The sequence below is a fragment of the Fringilla coelebs genome (assembly GCF_963513975.1).
Source record: "Fringilla coelebs genome assembly, chromosome: 2".
Classification (NCBI taxonomy): Eukaryota; Metazoa; Chordata; class Aves; order Passeriformes; family Fringillidae; genus Fringilla; species Fringilla coelebs.
The window spans coordinates 33,630,204-33,651,780 of record NC_140029.1 but is presented as its reverse complement, the minus strand read 5'-3'; the positions used below and the strand labels follow the sequence as shown (position 1 = coordinate 33,651,780).

At 42.3% G+C, this 21,577-nt stretch overlaps 1 protein-coding gene across 2 annotated transcripts in view; it reads left to right on the top strand.

The window, feature by feature from the left end:
- The first annotated feature begins 1,098 nt into the window (after positions 1-1,098).
- Positions 1,099-21,577, top strand: part of CYFIP1 (cytoplasmic FMR1 interacting protein 1) — a 76,565-nt gene continuing 56,086 nt past the window's right edge. The window contains exons 1-5 of one of the 2 annotated variants that reach the window (XM_084201126.1): positions 1,099-1,244; positions 18,781-18,904; positions 19,462-19,551; positions 20,361-20,438; positions 21,451-21,552. In XM_084201126.1, coding sequence (XP_084057252.1) covers positions 18,788-18,904; positions 19,462-19,551; positions 20,361-20,438; positions 21,451-21,552 — 387 coding nt within the window. In that variant the 5' untranslated portion in view covers positions 1,099-1,244; positions 18,781-18,787. Of the gene's footprint in view, positions 1,357-18,780; positions 18,905-19,461; positions 19,552-20,360; positions 20,439-21,450; positions 21,553-21,577 lie in introns of both variants that reach the window. The other variant, XM_084201125.1, reaches the window with a different exon arrangement.

Below are 21,577 nucleotides of genomic sequence, written 5' to 3'. Positions count from 1 at the left end.
AAAAACCCAGCAACCAATAATTGAAGTAAAAGGACTAATTATTCTGTTCTCAGCACAAAAATCATTAATAGCAGTGTCCCCTGAACAGCTGTTGAAAACAGAGACTTAGAAGTGCTTGCGATGGCAACAGTGTGCAGTTTGATTATGGTTATAGAGAGGATTTTCAAGAGTAAATAAAATGCTGGAAGCGGACAAATACAAGCAGTAGGCTTTGATGAAAAATTGTTTGGAAGTTCCCGTGCTCTCAGGTGACCCTTCCCTATGTGGAGTAGTTTGTGGATTCCCTCTGCCATAAAACAGTGGCTGGAAAGAGCAATCTTGACAAGCTTCCCTGAAAAAGAGCGGGAAGTTTGATTTTGTGGTGCAGTGTCAAGTTCATTAGATGGAATCTTGAACAGATAAGCTGAACTTCAGTGGGAAAACACTGCATGGAAAAAGTAAGAAAACTTTAAAATGAGAAAGTACATATGTTTGGTGTCGTTTACAGAAAAGTTCAAGTGGGAGGCTGTCAAACAGCAACCCGCCTGGTTTTTATGGTTTTGATTTTAATGAAGTGTGGTTATTTCGGATACAAACACCACAGGCATGAGCACCCTCTGCAGGATGTGTAAAGAGGTTTCCCACGCGATCTCTTTTGGTTTTTAAAGGTTAGGTTTTTCATCCTTACGGCTGGTGTTTTTCCCTCGCCATGCTAGCAAAGTTGTGAAGTGGGGAGCCCCGGCCCTGACCTGTTACTGCCGAGCCCGGTGCCCCTGGGGCGCTGGTTTTCTCTGCGGTGCTGCTGGGGCGGGCACTGGATGGCACTGTGCGGGGGTTGTACGAGTGGGCACGATTTGTGCTCCTAGAGGCAGATTGCCCCGTGTACAGGGCACAGAAAAAGTGGCTTTCATTAACAGGAAAGGGCCGGTCCCGGACGCAGCTCCGCCGCCTGCGGCAGCTCCCGGATTATTCCCGGCTCCCGGGAGGAGGAGGAGCCGGGCCGGAGCCTGCCGGGGGCGGGAAGGGGCGGCAGGTTTGGGATGAGGAGGAGGAGCTGGAGCGGCAGGAAGGGTGTTTCCCTGCGCAACTCCCGGCTGAAGTGACTCAGACAGGAAACTCCCTGCCAGGCGCGGCCCAGGAGCGGAGCCGCCGGGCCGACGCGACCCTCGGCGGCCGGGCCGAGCGGAGCCCCCGGGCGGCCGGACAGACGGACGGGCTCCTCCCGCCGCCGGGCAGCGCCGCTCCCGGGAGCCGGCGGAGAGCGGGTGAGCTGCGCTTCCCGGGGCCCGCCCGGGCGCCTTCGCCCCCTCCCCCGGATTCGGGCGCTTCATCTGCGGGGCCGGGCGGCTCCGCAACCCCGCCGCGCCCCTCTCGCTGGTAACCGTGAGCCCCGTACTCTTACTTGGGGTTGGTTCGTCCCCCCCTCGGTACCCGGTGCTCCCCGGAGCTGGGAGGTGCCGCGGGGGTCCCGCTGCTCGGGCGGTGCCCGGGGCGCGGCGGGAAGGGCCGTGCGGAGCCACGGGCAGGCGGCCGTGGCCTCAGGCGGGTTGGGTCCCTCAGCGGTGGGCACCTAAAAGCCATTCTTGGTTTTTGTTCCTCGGGGTAAGGTTTAGCTTGTTCGCTCTCGTGCGTGGCCCGTGTGTCTGCAGCACTCGAGTGGTCAGAGTTCTGCCTCCTGGGCTGTCTTGGAGTGGGCTAGATGGGGAAGAAATAAAAGTAAAAAGCTCTGTGCAGGTTCATCTCCCTCTTCAGAGGAAGGAGGTGATCTGGAGTGTCAGTCTAAGGACGTGGAACAACTTCCTCATGAGGAACTTGAGAATTAGCCAGTAAAAATAACTATGCTGTAATGGCAGCAGCACTGTAAGCTTGAAAATCCCCAGATGGATGGTCTGCCACTCCGCCCCTCCTCTCTAATGAGCAGAGGTGAAGACAGACATGCATTTCATCTTTCTGAGTATTCCTGTAGTTCATCAACATCTCTGCTAATTTTTTTGCCTTTCAGTAGGCTCTCATTGCCTTGATTTTTATTCCTGTGCTGTTTGATGGCAGGGTGAAGTAGCATTTAGACATGTAAATGGTTGTTTGTGCCAGCAAGGCTGTTGGGAGGAAGTTGTCTTTGTGGGATGCAGCCAGTCTGCCTGAAGTGCTGGCTGGAGAACGTGTACTGAAGGAGGAGGAAAGCTAGCTGGAGGAATTTCTTCTTAATTAGAAGGTCATACCAGGCTTTTCTGTAAACTGTGGGAAATGGAAAGCTTAGGCTAATGAGGACTCCAGTCCTTATTGCATTCCAGTTACTTATTTGGCATAACTTTATTATAATAAGCTTACTGAACATGTGCATATGCAGTGTTGTGTGGTAGTGTTTTCTTCAAAATTGAATTTATAATAATACTGTAGTGCAATTTGGCAATGTCTGAATTATGTTTTTATTAATTGTACTTAAACTGTTTTATGCTCAGAGAATGTCTGAGCTATGTGATAGAAAAAGCATTACTGCTCCTTACTTAAGTTCTGATTCTTGACTTCATTAAAGTCCCACTTTTACCGCTAAAAACCTTTTTTTAAAAAACTTTTGTAAACACGAAGTTTCTCCTGTTCTAATATAGACAACTCTTTAAGCTTTCCCAGGCAACTGGTCTGTGAAGTCTGGCTGGTGTAGGCAGCCAGTTGTCTCTGTAGCTGCCAGGAGGGAGGAGGAGGAATTTAGAAGAAGTCTGTACAGCATTGGGAAGGCTTAACCCCAGTATCATCAAAGCTTGCTTGGCTTGCCCTCTAAAAGTGTGCAGCAGTCTTTCTTTGTGGCAGCATAGATGTATTTTTTTTTTAATAGGGACTATGTTCTTGATGGAATATCTCTAAAGTACTTTGGTTTTCAGGTTGTCAGCTTGTTTATGTATTCTGAGAAGAAACCTCTCTGAGTCTTAGGAAAACACCCAAATACTCCCACCCCTCAACATCCCTGCTTGAAAGACTTTGTTTTGTTTACAGGTCTTGGGTTTGTCAGTTTCTTTTGAGGGTCCTGATGCTGAGAGTGGAGTGGTGTTTGAATGGAGTGGTATGCTCAGCTCTGCTAATTAAAAATTTCTCCCATAATAGAGACCACAACATTCAAACTTAAATGGAGCCAAATTGTCTAAGTTGTTTAAATTTTTTTTTTAAATAAATGTTATAAGAAAGGGACTGTTTCACGAACAATTCAAACTTCTCAGTTTTTAACTTCTGAATGTGTGACTTCTAAAAAAGCTCATAGTGCTTTAGTGATGCACCTGTAATATTCAAAGTATTCATTAACAAAATTCTTGTTTCTGCAGTTTGCCTTAGATGGAAATTGTCCTCTGGGCTTAAATCAAGAGATTCTCTTGGTCCATAATGCTGACTTTGTAGCATAATTAAGGAATTACCAGAAGTCTGTTCTAGCTATGTGTTCCATGTTAGATGTTTGTCTGATACATTCCTTAAGTTTTGGTTAGTGCTTTGGTTATTCATTCTGGGAGAGAATTGTCTTGGAAGGTGGCTTGTTCCCGAGGGTAGGTTTTAAAATCTTGCTGTAACCCTCTTGTCAGAATCATCTGATTTTTATTTAAAAGTTTGTTTCTCGAAGATTTCCAAGATATTGAATTTGAGGGGGAAAATTCAGAGTGGTTGGAATTGAGCTGCAAGGTTTGAACAAAAAGATGGAACAAAAAATCCCCACAAAGCTCGTATTCATCCTCTGGCCTGAAGGCTGTTAGAACTGCTTGCAATGCTATACAAGAGAAAATTAATTTTAATGTAATTTCCATGCCTATATGTGCATGTCAAGTGGGTTTCATTTTACAGTTTTTGCCCTGTGTTCTCTGGGCGAGTTCTTCAAGTGGTTCCTTGGTTTACTTGTTGCCATACCAACAAGTAAAGTAAACTTGAATGCTGGGCAGCAAGTTTTACCCTGCTGAGCTGGAAGTCAGCTGTGCGATTGACTTCACTGCTCGGGACAGTGACTGTGTGACTTTCTGAATTTCCACTGTTTATGCATTTTAAAATAACTTCAGCTACTCTGGCAAGCCCCAACTTAATGAGCAATTGTACTTGAACCAAGGTAAGTGCTTGTTTACTTAGGGGTGCTGCAGAAGCTTGGCACAGCCCAGGCGTGAGTGGCCAGTGAAGTGGTTCGAGGTGGGATTGGGATTCATTTGAACGGTCCTGAACTTCCCTGAGAACCTGTTCTCAGGGATGAAGGCAAAGAGGGAGGAGTAAATGTAACAGATTTGTAAATTTCTGATCTGTAGAAAATCTACCTTGTTTCAAGTGGCCTCTGGCAGACTTTACTCTTGAGGTCATCTTGCTACTTTTTGGCTACATTGTTATTTCTGTATGCAACAAATGAAAGCCACCTATCCTTTTCCTGGTTTTTATGCAGAACTGAGACAGTAAAATGAAAGAAGGACATTTCAACATTGTGAAATATGACTGTACACCTCCAAAAACTCACAAAGAGCTTGGTAATGGTGCTTTATATTTTAAGCTACATTCGTCAGTTCAGGATTCTTCATTACTGCACGTCTGCCCTTAGAAGCTGACATTAGTAGGGCTCAGGGGCACACTTTGCTGTGTAATACTGATAACAGAGTGCCTATTGATTTGCTTTGTGAAAACGTAATTCCATTAATCCACATCACTGCCTTTCTGGTGGTAAAAATAATGTATGATGCATTGATGAGACTTGCTAGAAGAAGACAGAGGTTGCAAAACTGCAGTTAATCTTTCTATCTCTTGGCACTAAAAATGTTGTAAAATATTTTGGGTGGCTCCTTATCTCTTGTGAACACACTGGCAAAAATCCTGAAGCATGTTTTCTTCATAAGGCTTGAAAGATTTTTCTCTGTGTTAGTATGTACTGCTTACCGTATGCCTGTTATGTCTGTAAATATATGTGCACTCACAAATGTTTGTGAAGAAAATCCTGTATTTGCAGGATTTGTGTTCAGTGTTTTGGGGGAAAAGTGGCTATCTTGGACTTAAACTGTAAAAAGTAGGGTTGTGGTAAAGGTTGGTATGGCACAAATAATCATCAGGCATTTGCCATCTCAGAAGAAACCCCCTTTCCCTCAGTCTGAGCATCAGCAGATATCAAGTGAATTTTTAGCTGTGTAGCCTTTCTGCAGAAAGACCATTGTGGGAGAGGTGATTTAAGGTTGTGGGCAGCCAAGTTGAGCACAGAGCTGGCTCAGGGTGTTGGAGAGGGAGCCCATCTTTCCAAACCTTCCCAGATGGGAGATGGTGGTGGTCCCTGCTCCTGAGGAGCAGCACTTGTGTCCTGCTGCTGTGTCCCTTCCCCGCATTTTCTGTAGGTGTTTCATTCTGCCAGACCTCTGCTCCTGCTGGAAGGCCCCCCAGCAGGGCATCAGTCTGATGGTGAGCTCAGGAGGACCCTCAGGGTGGGAATCCCTTCATTCTAAACTAGCTGCCTGCCAGGCACCCTCTGGTGGGACTTAGCCAGCTTGGTCTGCTGTAGATTTGCAGCCCTCTTAGCCAGCTGTGAGCTCCCTGCTGTACTCTTCTCAATGACTACAGAGAAGTAAAAGTGAACATGGTAGTTCTTTGGCTGAGTGGTTGTCCTGTGGTTCTCCGTGTGTGTTGCCAGCACAGGTGCTCTAGCCTAGGCAGAGTTTAAAGTGAGTGTCCTCCACAAGAGTGGATGTTCTACCTGTTAGCTTTAATAAAGCTTTTCTTATTCAAGTAGTCAGGTAACACATATGGAATTGGCACTTCTGTTCTTGCTTTCATCAGAGGTAAATGCCAGGGCAGCAGGCTGTGATGCCCTCCTTTTCCTGGTTTTGTGAGTGCTCCCAGCTTACAAAGTGGTTATTTGTGGGGTGACTTGTAGGATTTCTCTTTGTTTGAGCCATATACTGTGAGATTTTCTCAGTTTAACAGTCTGTCTCTCAGCAAGCCTTTCACATGGCTGGTTTTTGCAGGTCTCTTTTTCGTCACTGTTGGTCAGGAGGTAATAGAGTGACAAACAAACTTTTTTAAGCCACTAATTGCTCATTTGGTGGAAAAAAATGCCATCCCCCCCTCCTCTCCCTCCACTGAAAGGCATCTTAAGAATTCAGTCAGTGTGTAGACTTATGCTTACTAAATGACACTCTGCAAATGATTAGCAGGGTTGACTCTCAGTAATATTCTTACAAATTACTTTATTCTAAAGTAAAAGAAAAAAATTAAATGGTTCTTTTGGTTTTAGAAACGAATACCAGTATTGTGATTTTGTGTTAGAACATGAGTCTCAAGAGTTGACATGCTGAGAAGTGATTCCAGCTGTGCAAATGACACAAGGTGCTTTTGGAGATGCTTGCTTTATACTCTACACCTATACAACAGATTTGTTTCCAGGGTTTAGATAAAAATATGTTAGTGCTGTACTTCAGTTTAAAATACTTTAATTCTGACAGGGACGTGGACAATTTGTTGGCAGAAATAAAAATGCTGTTGACCTGAATCTATTTATAGCCTTCTTTCAGGATAACTCTAATTATTTTAAGTGGTTTCAGTGATATAAAATCAATAAGGAGAGTACACTGAATTATAGATTCTGAGTGGGAAGTTCAGGCAAAGGGAAGTTCAGTCAAGACACATGGCTGAAGATTGATGTGAATGCTTGTCAGGTGATAGCTAAAGTAATGCTCTGGATGAATTTTCACTGAAATTGTGTATTTTCTTGTATAAAATACTACAAATGATGAGGTCTTTCTGAGGAAAAAATATTTTATTTTCTCTTCTACTCTGTCCTGTACTATTTCCTTAGTTTTTTTAAGAGAACTATTAAACCATTATTTACTTCTTGTCTGATTCACTCTCTCCTCACAGAAATGCACACAATGGTAGATTTTTTTAACAGCTTCTGAAGCCTGTTGGTTTTTTTTTTTTAGATTTTGTTTTCTTTTTAAATACTGTAATTTTGCAAGATTGTATATTATTATTGTACTGATTTAGATAATAAATAAAAAGCTACTTTTAAGCATGGATAGTACAAATTTGCCTAAAATACCTTCCAACTTACTTTTCAGATGAAGCTGTGAAATTTTTTTTAACTGAGAGTGCTGTATTGCTGACTTACCAAGTACCTACAGGTATAGAGAAGGAGTGGGAATGACAGCAGACAGCCTGTCTTTTAGAGTAACTTTTATTGAAGCCTTTGTTCAATTTTTAAACTCAAAATAAGGCAATGCTGAAGCCAGAGCTTCAGCTGCAGGCTTGCTTTGAAAAAGCCCACTGGATGTAATGAATGCCTGTCATGTCACTGGGGGACATACGCTGTAAGATGGAGCTAGATGCAAAAGGCAGAGGCACTGTGGAACCTCAGGGGCTGCCCCTGCCTGGACACTGCCCCCAGCAGTGGTGGGGTGGGTGTCCTTCCCACAGGCAGGGGTGTTGCCAAGCAGACTCCCCTGAGGAGACGTAAGACTGACCCTGGAGCAGCCATCTGTGTTACTGGGCTAAGGAAGAGAGTGCTGTCCTCCCCTCCCCTGAGAAAACAATGTTGCTTTTCTTTATTTCTCTCCATTCTTGTGAAATGAAAGTGCAGAACTCACATGCTTTGTCAGGAACTGTAGTGATAGGACAAGGAGTAATGGGTTTAAACTGAAAGAGATGAAATTTAGCTAAAAGGTACAGAAGAAATTCCTGACTGTGAGGGTGGTGAGGCACTGGAACAGGTTGCCCAGAGAGGCTGTGGGTGCCCCATCCCTGGAAGTGTTCAAGGCCAGGTTGGATGAGGCCTTGAGCAACCTGGTCCAGTGGAAGGTGTTCCTGCTGATGGCAGGGGGGATGAACTGTGTGGTCTTTATGGTCCCTTTCAGCCAAAGTCATTCTATGAGTCCAAATAAACAGTTTGTCTAAGGCTGAGGGGTTGTGTGGTTGCATAGAGGGAAACCTGAAGCTGCCAGACTCTTGTCTATCTGTCCATCTTTGAGGCTCATCTCTTTTACCTGTAACATGACAGTCCTCCATCCGCTCGGGTGCTCGGTTCCTCCGTCCCCAGCTCCTCTCAGCCCACGTACACAGGTGTGCCCTTTTTGATTACAGTACCAGCACTCTGTATACATCAGACACAAAGGGCAGCCAAGAAACCATGCTGAGCAGGTGTGAGCAGTCTGTGAGGGAAGACTTCATCCTGAGCCATGCCAGGCTCATCCCATGTGAACTTGCTTTCCTTTTTCCTTTCTTGGTGGGGGGTGGGGGGGGGGGTATTGCTTTTGCTGCTCCCTTTCCCATTCTTTGCAGAATGTTCACAGTAGGAGTGTTATGTTTGCTAAGAAGTGAGAGCTTTTCACAACTGTAGTTGTAGTTTTCACATGCTGTAAGTGCTGTGCTTCAGTGCTAAACTTCAGTCTGGTCCAAAGCACTGCTGTGCAGCATTGCTTCCTACCACCCATGCAGCAGCAGGATTAGGGACAAGTACAGAAGAAATGCTTGTGGAGAACAGCTGCAGGAGAGAGCAGCATCAGCAGAATGTAAAAATGGCAGCAAAGAGAGGATTAAAAAGAGGTGTGTAGGGGTGAACTGGGTGAGAGGAAAAGAATAAAAAAAGAGAAGGTGAGGGGGTTGGTCAGGAAGGTGAAATGGTGCAATTCAAAGGTGTAATACCAGAGAATATTAATAGGGTAAGGCAAGTAAGTGTAGCAAGGCAGATCTCAGCACACCTAACCTAGAATGAAGCACTGCTTAAATCTCTAGCTTCACTGCAGTCTGAAGAGAGGCCAAATATTGCAGAAGGGGGTTAATTCTGTACATTAGTTAGTTCACTCAGAACGAACTCAGTTCTGTGAGAATTAATTAGTGAACCAGCACAAGCTCTCTCAGTCATCTAGCCCCATCAACAGCAGATTTTTTTTATTTTACATTTGTGACTTATCTTGGGCTTCAGACTTAGGTTCACAGATAAAGCATACCAAACAAAACACCTCTGTGAATTCTTGTAGCACAAGTGCCATTGCAGAGGGGAGTTTGCATGCTGCAGGACAAACTTCAGAGATAGGCTTTCCCTCCTTTTTCATCTAAGTGGGATACTTTTGGAGGAAATTTTAGAGGCTTAGGCTTCTCCCATGCCATCACAATGGATTCTCAAATTAAAATAAGTGGAATGAACAAATTAATTTTTCATTTTTGAAGTGTGTGCATCCTCCACTTGAGCTTCCTACAGAGGGATAGCATTTCACCCTGTATTTTAACATCAGGAAGTTGTATCTCTCTTCTAAAGCTTCAAGATGTGGAATGATGCTGCAGATGCATGGTACTGGCCAGGTTGCCCTTTGAAATACCTGGTTGTTGCTTGCTGCTTCATCATCATCCACTGCAGATGCTGCTGCTGTAGAATTAGTATGTGCTCATCCATGTGCTCCTGCTGGCTGCTAACACAGCAGGAAAAGATAAATTCACTCTTCTGCTGCCTTACTAGCAAAAATATAGTGACTCCAGCCAGGTGCTATGGTACAGGAGTGCTGAGGTTGCACTGTGTTCTCTAGTTGTGGGAGAGTTTTCTTACTGATGCTGTAAAAGGAGTCGTTAGTAGACATACACATGGTAGCAGGCTTCAGGAAAGGCATTCTGGACTGCCATCACTCACCAGTCTTGATCTAGGCTTCCTTCAAAGAGCTCAAGACTCCCCCATTCCTAATCTGCTGTGATGATAGTAGAGTGCCAGACCTTCCTTTTATTGGAAAGTGCTTGAATTCATCCAGGATATTGAAAGGGAAGTTACTTGACAAGCATAACTAATTGTTCTCCAAGTCCTGGTGGTCAGTGTGTCAGCAAGCCATTTCAGCTCCATGACAGCATCCTTAGCAGTGCTGTCCTTCTGACCTTGGTTATCCTGTGGGAGGAACAGTACTGACTCACTGAAGTGTGGCTTTTATGTTGCATTAATGGTGCTGCTGTTGCTTACTGATACTGCCCAGAATTGAGTTTTCCAGGTGATAAGACTGGCGTATCACTGAGCACTTGAACCTTGCTTGCACAATCATAGCACAGCCATTGCTTGTATAAAGAGATGGCAGGGATGGGGATTGCTTGCTGGGGTGTTTCCCTGCAGGGGACAGAAGCTGGACAGGTAGCAGTGTGGATTGCATGAAAAATTCACCTGTGACTGAACACAAAGAGCTTTTAATTTAGGAAGCTGAGATTTTCTAAAAAAAAATAAAATAAAATAATTCCTCCCATGCTATTAAGCTCATGTTCTTCCCCCAGTCTGTGCCTGCTTTTGGAAGCCTGCAGTTATTGTGAGCCACATCACCCTGTACGAGTCTAACAGTAAATTAATCATTTCTATTATATGACCTTCTGGGACTTGCTATGATGTTTGGATGGGGTAATACAGTGCTGGAATTTTTTTCTCTTTTTCACATATTAAGCCTTTCTTTAAATTCCATTTGCAGATGTATTTTTGAAAGCTTAACAGTATGTCAAATCTGTTGCACAAAGGACTGTCAGCTGCTGTTTGCTTTCTTCTGTCTTTTATTTTAATCAGGCAGGCCAGTAAATGATGTGAAAAGCATTTTTCTTTGCTCCTTCAGCTTATGCAAATCTGTTGCTTAGGAACAGAAAGGAGCTCCAGTCCCAAAAGGAACATCTTAGGCTGATCTGCATGGCAAAAAGGCAGATTGTCCTGTCCAGAGCACAGAAAAAGAGCATTCTAACAGAGAAAATCCATCGTGTTGCTGTTCTCTGAAGTGCTTTGGCTATCAGGGTGTTAAAATGTTATCTTGTCAATCTGAATTGATAGGTAAGCAGTTGAATGGCTGAGGTGTTCAAAATTTAATTAAAATAGAACTAAAAGGGAGTTTTTGAGAGAGATCTTGGAGGTTTGAAATAAAAATGAATATTTTTGTAATTGCTGTGCTGTTCTTGGAAGAGGAAATCCATTCCTTTTGTTCTCTTTCTATTACAAGGGCCCTTTGTGATTGGAATCTCATGGTTTTAATTGAGTAGGAACATTACACTGAATATTTAATCACATTTTTGTAATATAAAAAATATTTAATTGATTTTCTCAAATCCAGTAGCATAGAAAAATGACACAATGGGATAAAAAAACCCTGAAAATGTCGTGTTGCTGTAGGGATAAAACTTAACTTTTGCTGCTAAGCAAACCTATTCTATTCTTGTGGGAATGTTGACAGTAGTTGCCATGGAGTTTACTGTGATTGATCCTGAAGACCCCAGTTCAGCAGGCCACTCAATCATCTTTTTAAATATACTTGCCTTTGAATTTCTTTCCCTCAGTGTGTGGACTGTGGAATATCTTTGCCTTTTTTTTTTGTGGGTTTTTTTTTTTTTTTTTTTGGGTGTGGTTTTTTTTTTTTTTGTTTTTTTTTTGTAAATAATATGCTCCTCTTCTTCCTTTTTAACTGCAGTATGTAAAATTTTCCTGATTTTCATCACAGAATTCTGTCCTTTTAAGTAGGGTAAACTTTGATTTATCTATGCAAAAGGCATGTAGTTATTAATATTTATAATAATATATAATAATTAATTTTAGGCAAAACCACTCATGTGGATACATATTTCAACTAATGGATTACACAGCAATTTTAATCATCAGTATCCACGATACTATATTTTAATTTAAGATTCAAAGATTCTGCTTTTGCAGACTTGGGAAAGAAGAGACACAGTGTCAAAGGAGGTTGCTGTTTAAAGTGTAGACAAACTTCCTCTTTGTCTTATTTTGAGCCTGGGAACATGTACAAGCACTTGGAGATCAAATGCATCTGTTCAAAACCAAAGTGTGTCCAGTGGACTGCAAAAAGGCATGGGGCATCCCCTCCTAGCATAATTTTTCAGTCAAATGAAACACTGTTTTCATCTGCAAAGTCAGAAAATATTCAAAAATTTCTGCAGTCCAATTTTTTTGTCATTGAAACTCCACCTTAATTAACTCACTCTGGTGTGATGCCTCTCCATATTTTTAATATGAAATAATTTTTTTGCCTCTTTAAATTCCAGTCTTGGAGAGCTTTTTGGGTTACGTAGAGAATGCTGTAATCAAAACCAATTCCCTGGATGTCCCAAAACACCTCTGCTTCCTTGGGCTGCATTCTCCAGCTGATATTTACATGTGCTTTATTGCTGCTGGACGTGTGCTGGTGCCCAGGGCTCACACTGTGCTGGGTGCAGCTGAAGGTGGGGTGTGCTGAGCACATTTGCTTGTCCCACTCAGACCTCTGAATATTCTGTGGTAACTTCTCCTGCCATGGGGAAAGAGAGGCAAACTGTGCTTGAGTGGGTCAGGCTTTGCTGATCCCAGCTCAGAGCGTGGTGTGAGGCCCCTGGCTGCCAGCTGCAGCCCAGAGCTGCTGACCCAACCCTTTGTGACCAGGGGCCCCAGACTCTCCTCTCCAGGGCTGGGAACTTGCCCTGCAGTTTAATGACTATAGGATGTGTTTTTCCTGGACTGCTTCAGGCTGTTTGAAGTGTAAATATCTGCATTTTGAATGGATGCATGATACATTTAAACTCAGTTTTTTGTGAGCTTTTGGTTAAATAAAGTTAAAAGATGTGGCAAATAGCTTTTTTTTTTCTTTTTTCATCCAGAGGTATATTTAAGATGCTGGTATAGTGTGTAACATGGTACCAAGAATGGTGAGATAAGATCAATGCTGATATTCCTCTGACTCTTCTCACCCTGAGATTCAGCAGTGACTCAAATCTTTGCACATTCAGCTTTTCCCAAGTGCCTGGCCAGGTGCTGTCAGAGCTGCTGGGATGCATGTGTCCTTTGGGGCAAGGAGGGAGAGGGTCTGTCAAAAGAGACAGTAGCAGTAATTGGGCTGCTCTGAACAGTACAGGACTTCTGGAGAGGCTTGCTCTGCTGTCACTGCAGAAAAAAAGTGCCAGTCAGCTGTGGGATTTAGATTTTAATTATTTTTGTTTATTTCAGGGAAGTTTAACATTGTAACTCCAACTTCCATAAAGTAAAGCAAGAATTGCAATAGACACAGTTGTGTCCGCTGTCTGATCTTTCCAGTATGCAGCAATATACCAGGAGAGGTACTGTAAGGAGCTAACAGCAAAAAACACCTGGAAATTCATTTCCAGATTGTTACCTGCTGCAATCCACCGTGCTTCAAGTGGGAAGCCTGCTGTCTTACTGCTCTGATGGTTGTGTGAGGATAAATACTTAGAGATTTCAAAGTGAGGGTGCTTAGATGCCCTCAGGGTGTCAAACCTTTGAGTGAGTGATGCAAAGGAAAAAAGTGCCAGTCAGCTGTGGGATTTATATTTTAATTATTTTTGTTTCTTTCAGGGACGTTTGACATTGTAACTCCAACTTCCACCAAGTAAAGCAAGAATTGTCATAAAGTAAATGCCTCTGCTTGCTGTGTCTAAATCTTCTGAAGTTGGCTTTCACTGTAGCCTGATATTTTCTACCTTTATTTTTATAGCTATTAATTATCCTATTTATACAAATTATACTAACTATACTAACTACTATTAATTGACTGAATTATACTGTTTTCTGTGGGAATGTTCACTTGACAATCTTAGTGCAGGTGATAATGGCAGTTTGCAAGTAATTTAAATAGCATATGTACCTGTATTCTCCAAGGACTTTCCATTCTTTCCGTGTGTATTTTCAAGATACTCAATATAGCTTTTGGGTTCTTTGAAATGTTTTGTGGTAGCTTGATACCAACCTCATCATCTCCCTGTCTTGTCCAACACAGCCATTGCATCTGATAGCTTTTGTGGTGAAGGGCTTTATTTTTCACCAGTAAGTAGATATCATCAAACCCAGTTATTTGGGGTAGAACTTTTCTGTTGGGAATCGACGTCTTTTTGAAACTCAGCTGGATAAATTCATAAGACCATTAGAGGACATTTCTGGGAAGTCTTTGCCATAGGCTAAAGAGGAACTGTGTGGTAATTTCTACACTTATAAGATCTCAATAAGGGTACAGTTATCTAAGTTCATTTGCCTTACCCACATTTATATAACTACAAGTTATATTTGTTGGATTCTCTGCACTCCTACTGAACATGTATAAGAACTGTCTTGTATCATCAAGCATATTTTTTCCTGTTTCAGCTATTAATAGGCTGTGTTCTGCTTAACTCTCATCACTGAAAGAAAACTTAAAAGCTTCATCACTGAAAGAAAGCTTAAAAGCTTGTTCTTAACCCTCTAGTATTTGGGGGATTTTTTTTACCCCTAAGTTTGAGAACAGAATAGTTACAGCAATCCTTTCTCTCACAGTGATTCTGAAATTAATGCTCTATTAGCTGCTTTCTCAGTCCTTATCTCCTGTTGTTCTTATTATTTCTTCTGGTCAGTTTTCCATTCTTTTTTTTTGTCCAAAACATTTCCCCCCACAATTTGCTCCTGTTCACATGTTCTTACAAATAATCTGAAGCTTCAGGAGGCCCAAAAGAGCATGACTGAGAGATGCATGCTGGCTGTTTTCTGATATGCTTGGAGTTAAGAATACAGACCTTATGCAAGGACTTGGACATTATTCTGTAAGAATGGAGATGTGGAAATGGTATCTCTACTAGGACTGACAATCATCTCCTCTAGATATCAAATAAATGGTGTTAGCAGGGCACTGCTTACATGCAGTTGCAGGGCTGAGAGCAATGGTGCAAAATTATGACATTTAAAACAGGTTGCCAACTCTTTTTGTGAGTATTTTCAATAATCATCTGTTCTGAAGTTAAATCAAAATGGAAACAATGCTAGAGGAGCTTTGTTTTTTTGGCTTGATTTTTCACATGGACCAAATGTGAGAGACAGCTCAGTGCACTTCTCCACAGCACAAGCTGTTCTGAGCAGGTCAGACCCATGTGGTGCTCATCTCCTTCAGAAAAGAAGAAAAAGAGGATATCCTAGTTTAAGCTACTCTGTGGCCTTTCACTAACATACTAAAAAAGCCCCAAACCCTGGGACTGATATCTCTTGACCCTTGGACACGGTGGGACTTCGTACTGTGAGGCTGAAGTTCTTTTCAGACAGGGATTTTCTTGCTTCGAAATCCAGAAAAAGGAATTGAGAATCGGCACAGGCATTGCTCTTCCCTGCTTAGAAAGCTGTGTGTGCTCATCAAACACCAACACTTGGCAAAACTGCTTGCTGGTGTATGTGATTCTCTCTCCTCAAGGGAGAATGTCAGACCATGAATGTTGAATGTTCACTAATTAGGTTGTGTACAACCAGGAAAACATGCCCTTGTTCATGCATTTTTATTTTAGTCTTTTAAGAATGGGTCATAATCCAAAGATACCAAAAAGAAAATTGTTATTTCAGAAGTAATGCTTACATGTCTTCTGCCTGAGAAAAGCTGTCCTGGGGAATTTCATGAGGGTACAGAACTGAAAACACAGCTTTGTAGGAATTTAGTATGACAAAAATCTCACTTTGGGTAAATGTCCTCATGTAATTATGATGATGAGTATGACTATAGCATTTTAGTCTGTTCTCATTTATGTAAACTCCTAATCAAACTTTTGTTTTTAAGTAGGTCTTTAAAGTTTCTGATGTTCTCTGCCATAAAGGAATCTGTTAAAATATTAGCTCTCCTGCCCAGTAACTTCATCTGTTAAAAACTCATGACTGTTAAGGAAGCAGAGCTATCCAATTTTGTGTCTTGGGAATTTTAGCTTTTCTTAAATTAATTTTTTCAAGCTTAGGGGAAAAACAAATCTGGTTTTGCCAGCCCCTCATCACTGTACACGAGAAACAGCTGTTGTCTTTTGGAGCTTGTTTATCAACAAAGATAAAGAAGGAGAGAAAACCCCTGAGCCAGTTCCAGCTGTCGCCCTGCTGTTGCTGTTGTCAAAACTCCTCTGCTCTCTTCTGGGGTCAGAGGGGAAATGTGAATCACACTCTTGCAACGTTTGCAAATGTGTCAAAGCTGAGCAGGAAGGAGCTGCTTCCTCTTTCATGTCTTGCTAGATACTGGAGTGCAAAGGCTGGGGAGCAGGGACATTGAACTTGGCCAATGAAATGCCAGGCCTGTGGATACCTTTGGCAAAATCTCAAAGCAGAGCTGTCAGTGAGCAACCTCAGAGGACATTTACAACTGTCTGTGCTCAATGGCTTTTGTTCTCCTGCTTTGAAAAATGCTGAGCTTTGGGAAATCATGCTGAAGGATTTTAAAAAATGTTCCTTCCTGTATTTCTTTTCACAACCCAGAGGGCAGTAGGAAGCTTTTGTTTCTTACTTGTGCCCCTGGCCTGTTAGTGAGGGTTTCCCAGACCCGTGCTATGAAATAGATGGCAGTGTAAATCAGCTGGGATTTTGGGTTCTATTTTTAAATTATTTTCTAAGTATTAAAAACAAATCCACAGATAGTCTAATGTCTTATAGTCTGAACATAGCTGATGCTGGAGGAATAGTCCTGTGCAGCTGTAAATATTGAAGCCAAAAGCATGCAGGTGTGTTTTCAGAACTGGGATGTATGGGCCACATCTTCAGAATATTCCCTTGTAGTGCTGAGGAAGTACAAGTCATGAGCCTGGAATTTGTGAATACCTGGCTCTGTTCAACAGCAGGGGCCCAAGGCATGGATGGACCATGTTTTAGGAGGAGAAAGAAGATGTGTGGACTGGGGAGAGGGTGAGGATACTTACCTTGCATGCAGTGACACCTCCCCTTTACACAGACAGTTGCAGTAGTTTTGGTGTAGAATGGCTGGCATTCTTCACTATGGGTTTTAGAGCAAGTTTTGTAGTGCTTTCTTGGAGCCAGTGCTTTGTGGCCATTGGCCAAAGTGTGGGAGAGGGCTGTGGGCCCATTGATCCCACCCCCAGCACATCCCAGAGCAGCTGCACATTGGGCATTTCTACTTTGACAGGGAGGCTAAGAGGAAGAGAAGTGTCAAGTAGGAAGGAGCCTGTCAGTTAATCTATTTTCTTTTTTAGCTAAAGGATTTATAGATACTCACGACTTTTCTATAAAGTGCCTATAGATATAGACTCATTTGTAGATGTTCTGACTTCTTGGCAGCTCAGTTTCCTCTAGGGTAAAACTGTTCAGTCTGACTGCCCACAGGACTTTTTGCCCAGCCATGGAAGTTTTTTGGCATGTGTTGATTTATTGAAGGAAGGACACCATGTTCTTTGCCAGTGTCTTATTTGAGAATGCATGTGGTTCTTGTTTTGGAGCTTGATCTGGGTGTAGGCAGGTGTTGGGCAAACATCCTGGCACAGGTTTGCCAGCTAGCACTCCTGTCAGTCCAGTCCTTCATCCCTTTTTTGGCAAATATCACAAATTGCACAATATGAGGACTAGTTTATTTATTTATTTTAACAAAAACTGATATACTCAGGCTGGGAGCAAGGTTTGGGCTGTGCATTCAAGAAGAAACAGACCTATGAATCTTTCTGTTGGTTGTTGTTTACAAAGTTGTTGCCAAGCTCCTCCATATGTGGTACATTAGCTTTGCAGCAATGGCTTGGTACACAGGGTTGGTCTCTGGAGATAGACTGGTAGTCACTCCTGGTTGCTTTCTCTGCTTGGGTTTGGGTGTTGGTTCTGGTTTTTTGTCAGCTGAGCCCTTCCTTGGAGGTAAAGCTGCTGTTTCTGTGGTTCTTTCTGCAGGAATCTATAATTAGGCAAGAGAAAGTGAGGAGGTGTTTCTGCCAGGCCAATAAAAGTGCAGTGAGTGCTGGGATCACCAGCCTATACCAGCTGTCTTAAAGTGAGTTTTTGTCAAAGCTGCATTGGGATCTGCTTGTACCCTCCATATATGTGGGGATGGAACATGTCCACAGGATGTCACATGCCAGGCAGGGTCCTGTTCCTCTGGGATGTGGGTGCTAAGTGTCCCTTTCCTCCTGGTTAGAGCTGAGGGCAGTGCTCAGCTGCTCCTTGCACCATAGGTGTATGGTTTTTCTCTAGTAAATGGGGGGAAATAACTTGCAAAAAAATGAGACATCCTGATTAGAGATATTACCTTAAAAATCAATTTTTTTTTCACTCCACTGAGGAGAATGAATAGATCATTATACAAAAACAGATGACTGAGTTGTTCCACTCCACGTTTTCTTTGTGAATTTTCACAACATCACAGAATGGGTAAGGTTGGAAAGGACTACCGTGGCTCACCTGGTCCAGCCTCCCTGCTGAAGCAGAGTCATCCTGCAGCACATGGCACAGGATTGCAGCCAGGCAGTTCTCGAAAAGTTCCAGTGAAGGAGACTCTGCAGCTTCTCTGGGCAACCTGTTCCAGTGCTTGATTATTGGTCACAGATGGCCCAGATTTCTTCCCATTGCCCTTCTTGGTTCAGAACCCCAGGCAGCAGCAGCAGCAGCAGTCAGAGGTTTATGGAGATTGCCATGGCCCTGAAGGGTCTCTCATCAGCTACCCAAAGCAGATCTGGCTGTCCTAGGACATGAAACACTGGAAAGTGCTGGCACCTTTTGACAGCCTGAAGATGATATGGTTGTAAAAGCTGTAGTGCATGAAGTTTCGATAGTACATTGGCTCAAAACTGAGCTTTAGAATCATCATTTCCTCTATTTTTGATCTATTTCTGGTGTCCAGCAGTGGGGGAGGAGAAACATTTCTCGAGTCCTAAAAGTAAGGACAGGGATGTTAGTGTGAAAAGTTTTATTTAAACTTGTATTTGAAAGTCAGCTGGGTTTCTGTTTGACTGTTTCCCTTCTGTTTTGGTTGAAGGGAAACTTCCCATTTCCCACAATATAAATAGTTGCCTGCTCTTCATGTTACTCATTTTTTTACCATGTATATAGTAACACATGTAAGGTCATATCTAGGGGTACACATCTACATATCTACATTTATGTATGTATTTTCTAACCAGGTGCAAAATGACTGCTCAAGTGACTCTGGAGGATGCCTTGTCCAATGTGGATCTCTTGGAAGAATTACCATTGCCGGATCAGCAACCATGTATTGAGCCCCCACCATCATCTCTTCTCTACCAGGTATTTTCTCATTAGAGGAAAAGGTCTTTCCATTTCCCAGTGTTGTTAAGAAACAGTACGTTTTGCCCAAAACTGAATTGTATTTATATTGGCAATATATATAAAAATTCTTTTCATAGAACCATAGAATGGTTTGGGTTGGAAGGGACTTTAAAGATCATCTAGTCCAGCCCCTCTGTCATGGACAGGAACACTTTCCACTAGAGCAGGTCGCTCAAAGCCCTATCCAGCCTGGCCTTGAAAACTTCCAAGGATGAGTCAGCCACAACTTCTCTGAGCAACCTGTTCCAGTGCCTCACCACCCTCACAGTCAATAATTTCTTGCTAATACCTAATCTAAACTTACTCATAGTTTGAATCCCTTCCCATTTGTCCTGTCACTACATGCCCCTGTACAAAGTTACTCTCCAGCCCTCTTGCAGGACCCCTGCACGTAGCCATAAGGTCTTCAAGAGCCTTCTCTTTTCCAGGCTGAAAAATGCCAGGTCCTCAGTTTTCCTTCACAGGAGAAATGCTGCTATGGAAGATTTAATTCCATGTTTTCCTTTTCTCTGCAGCCAAACTTCAACACTAATTTTGAAGACAGAAATGCATTTGTCACTGGTATTGCAAGATACATTGAGCAAGCTACAGTCCATTCTAGCATGGTGAGTAGATGTTCCAATACACACTTTTGTATTGCATAGAACAGGAGGAGAGGAATGTGTCTTCTTGCAGTTCATTACAAGAATTATGGTCACAGATAACAGGTTACCTACTTCCAGGGGGAGGTAAGATGCAAAAATGTGTGGCTTTTTTTTTTTTTCAAACACATTTCTTAAAATTTTTTAAAATTGCCTTTCTTCTTGAGCAACTAAGGTTGTTCAAAGGTTCCCTTCTTTCATGGCATTCTTGGAAAATTAGGAGTAATATGGCTTATAATTATAGAGGCCAGTTTACAAATGGTGGAATGGGCAGATAAAGCACCTGGTTACATGCTACTGAAGATTATGTATGTTTGCATCAATCTACTTTTTAAATTGTATGGTTACTCCTTTACCTGTTTTGATTATTTGGATCTTGTTGTACCTCTCCTTTGCCATGTAAAAAGTTGCTCTGCATGTGCTGACTCTTTCATCCTTGAACATTCCACCTGGGGTCTCTGAATTTAAAAAGAAGAATAAATCCCATCACCCTGCCCTACCCCATGATCAGCATTTGTATTTATACTTATAGATCACGGTGTCATTAGTTTTGGGAAGAAAGAACAACACATAAACCAGTCTGATCTGGGGAGATAATAATGGATGATGTATCATTCTGCATGCAATTCATGTGTGTTTGTACCTACACATTCTGATAACATTCTGATAAGAGAAATAGGTTCATTCGGACAAGGGCTTGGAATGACAGAAGACACATGGATATAATCCTTTTGTGTTACAATTCCTAATTGTATTGAGTGTCTTCCCTACAGAATGAAATGCTAGAAGAAGGCCAGGAATATGCAATCATGTTATACACATGGAGAAGCTGCTCAAGAGCCATTCCCCAGGTAATGGATGAAAATTCTACTGTTGTGCAATGTGTGAACTTCTGTCTTGTTTTGGGTTGGAATTACACAGACAGAGACTTGTCAGTGAGATTCAAATTAGAGTCTACTTTGACTGGGCATGCCATTGAACAGTGTCTTTTAGCACTTGGGGACCAGTTGGACTTTATTTCTTTTATAAGGCATCTATAGCAATACCACATGGGGTTTGTGTCAGTCTTACTTTTTGGATCAAGAGCAGTACAGGGATAATGTGCTTTAAAAGGAAAACTTTTGATTGTGGGATCTGCTTGAAGTCAGCATTTCAGTCAAGAGAATGGACTCTTCCCACTCCCCAGTTTCATTCTTAAATTCAAAGCAGGTAGCAGAGCATGTAATGATTAGCATTCAGATTAAACATGTAAGTTTCTAGACACTTCTCCAAGGTAGCCACTTTCTAAAGGTCAGAGCTACACAGTGCTTTCTTGGTCTGTAAAACTCCTGCTGTGAATAGGGCACAAGCCAGCTTCAAGTGTCTGGGAGTGGCTGTACAGGAGTGGGGTGGGAAGAATATTAAGAAGCGTCAGAAAACTGAACACAATTATTACCATGAGTTGACTTCTTCCTTTTTTGCAGATTAGTAATGCAATTATTTTTATACTGAAATGCTAGGAAGGCTGATCCTGTGGTTTAAATATTTAGAGTGGAAGTCAGGTAATCTGTTTTAATTTACAGTTCTGACCCTATTTTAGTGCCTGATTTTGAGCAAGTGGCTTAATGTGGAAAGGTGGCACCCTACACACCCTACAGAGGTGTTTGACAACTAAATTACTTGCTGTAAAGTAGAAGTGAAATCTTGTTTAAGGTTTTTTTATACACAATTAAGCTTAGAAGATTAGCATAAGATTAACAAACCTGGAAATTTTTGTCTTTAAGTTTGTCTCTTTAGGATGATATTGCATTTTCTCAGGATCTTAGTTGCTGAGGCTTTATCAGGGAAAGATCCAAGTATAACAACCTCTTTAATTATCCACAGGTCAAGTGCAACGAGCAGCCTAACAGAGTAGAAATTTATGAGAAAACTGTGGAAGTTCTGGAGCCAGAAGTCACAAAACTGATGAATTTTATGTATTTTCAGGTAAAAGGAATGGAAACAAAGTTTG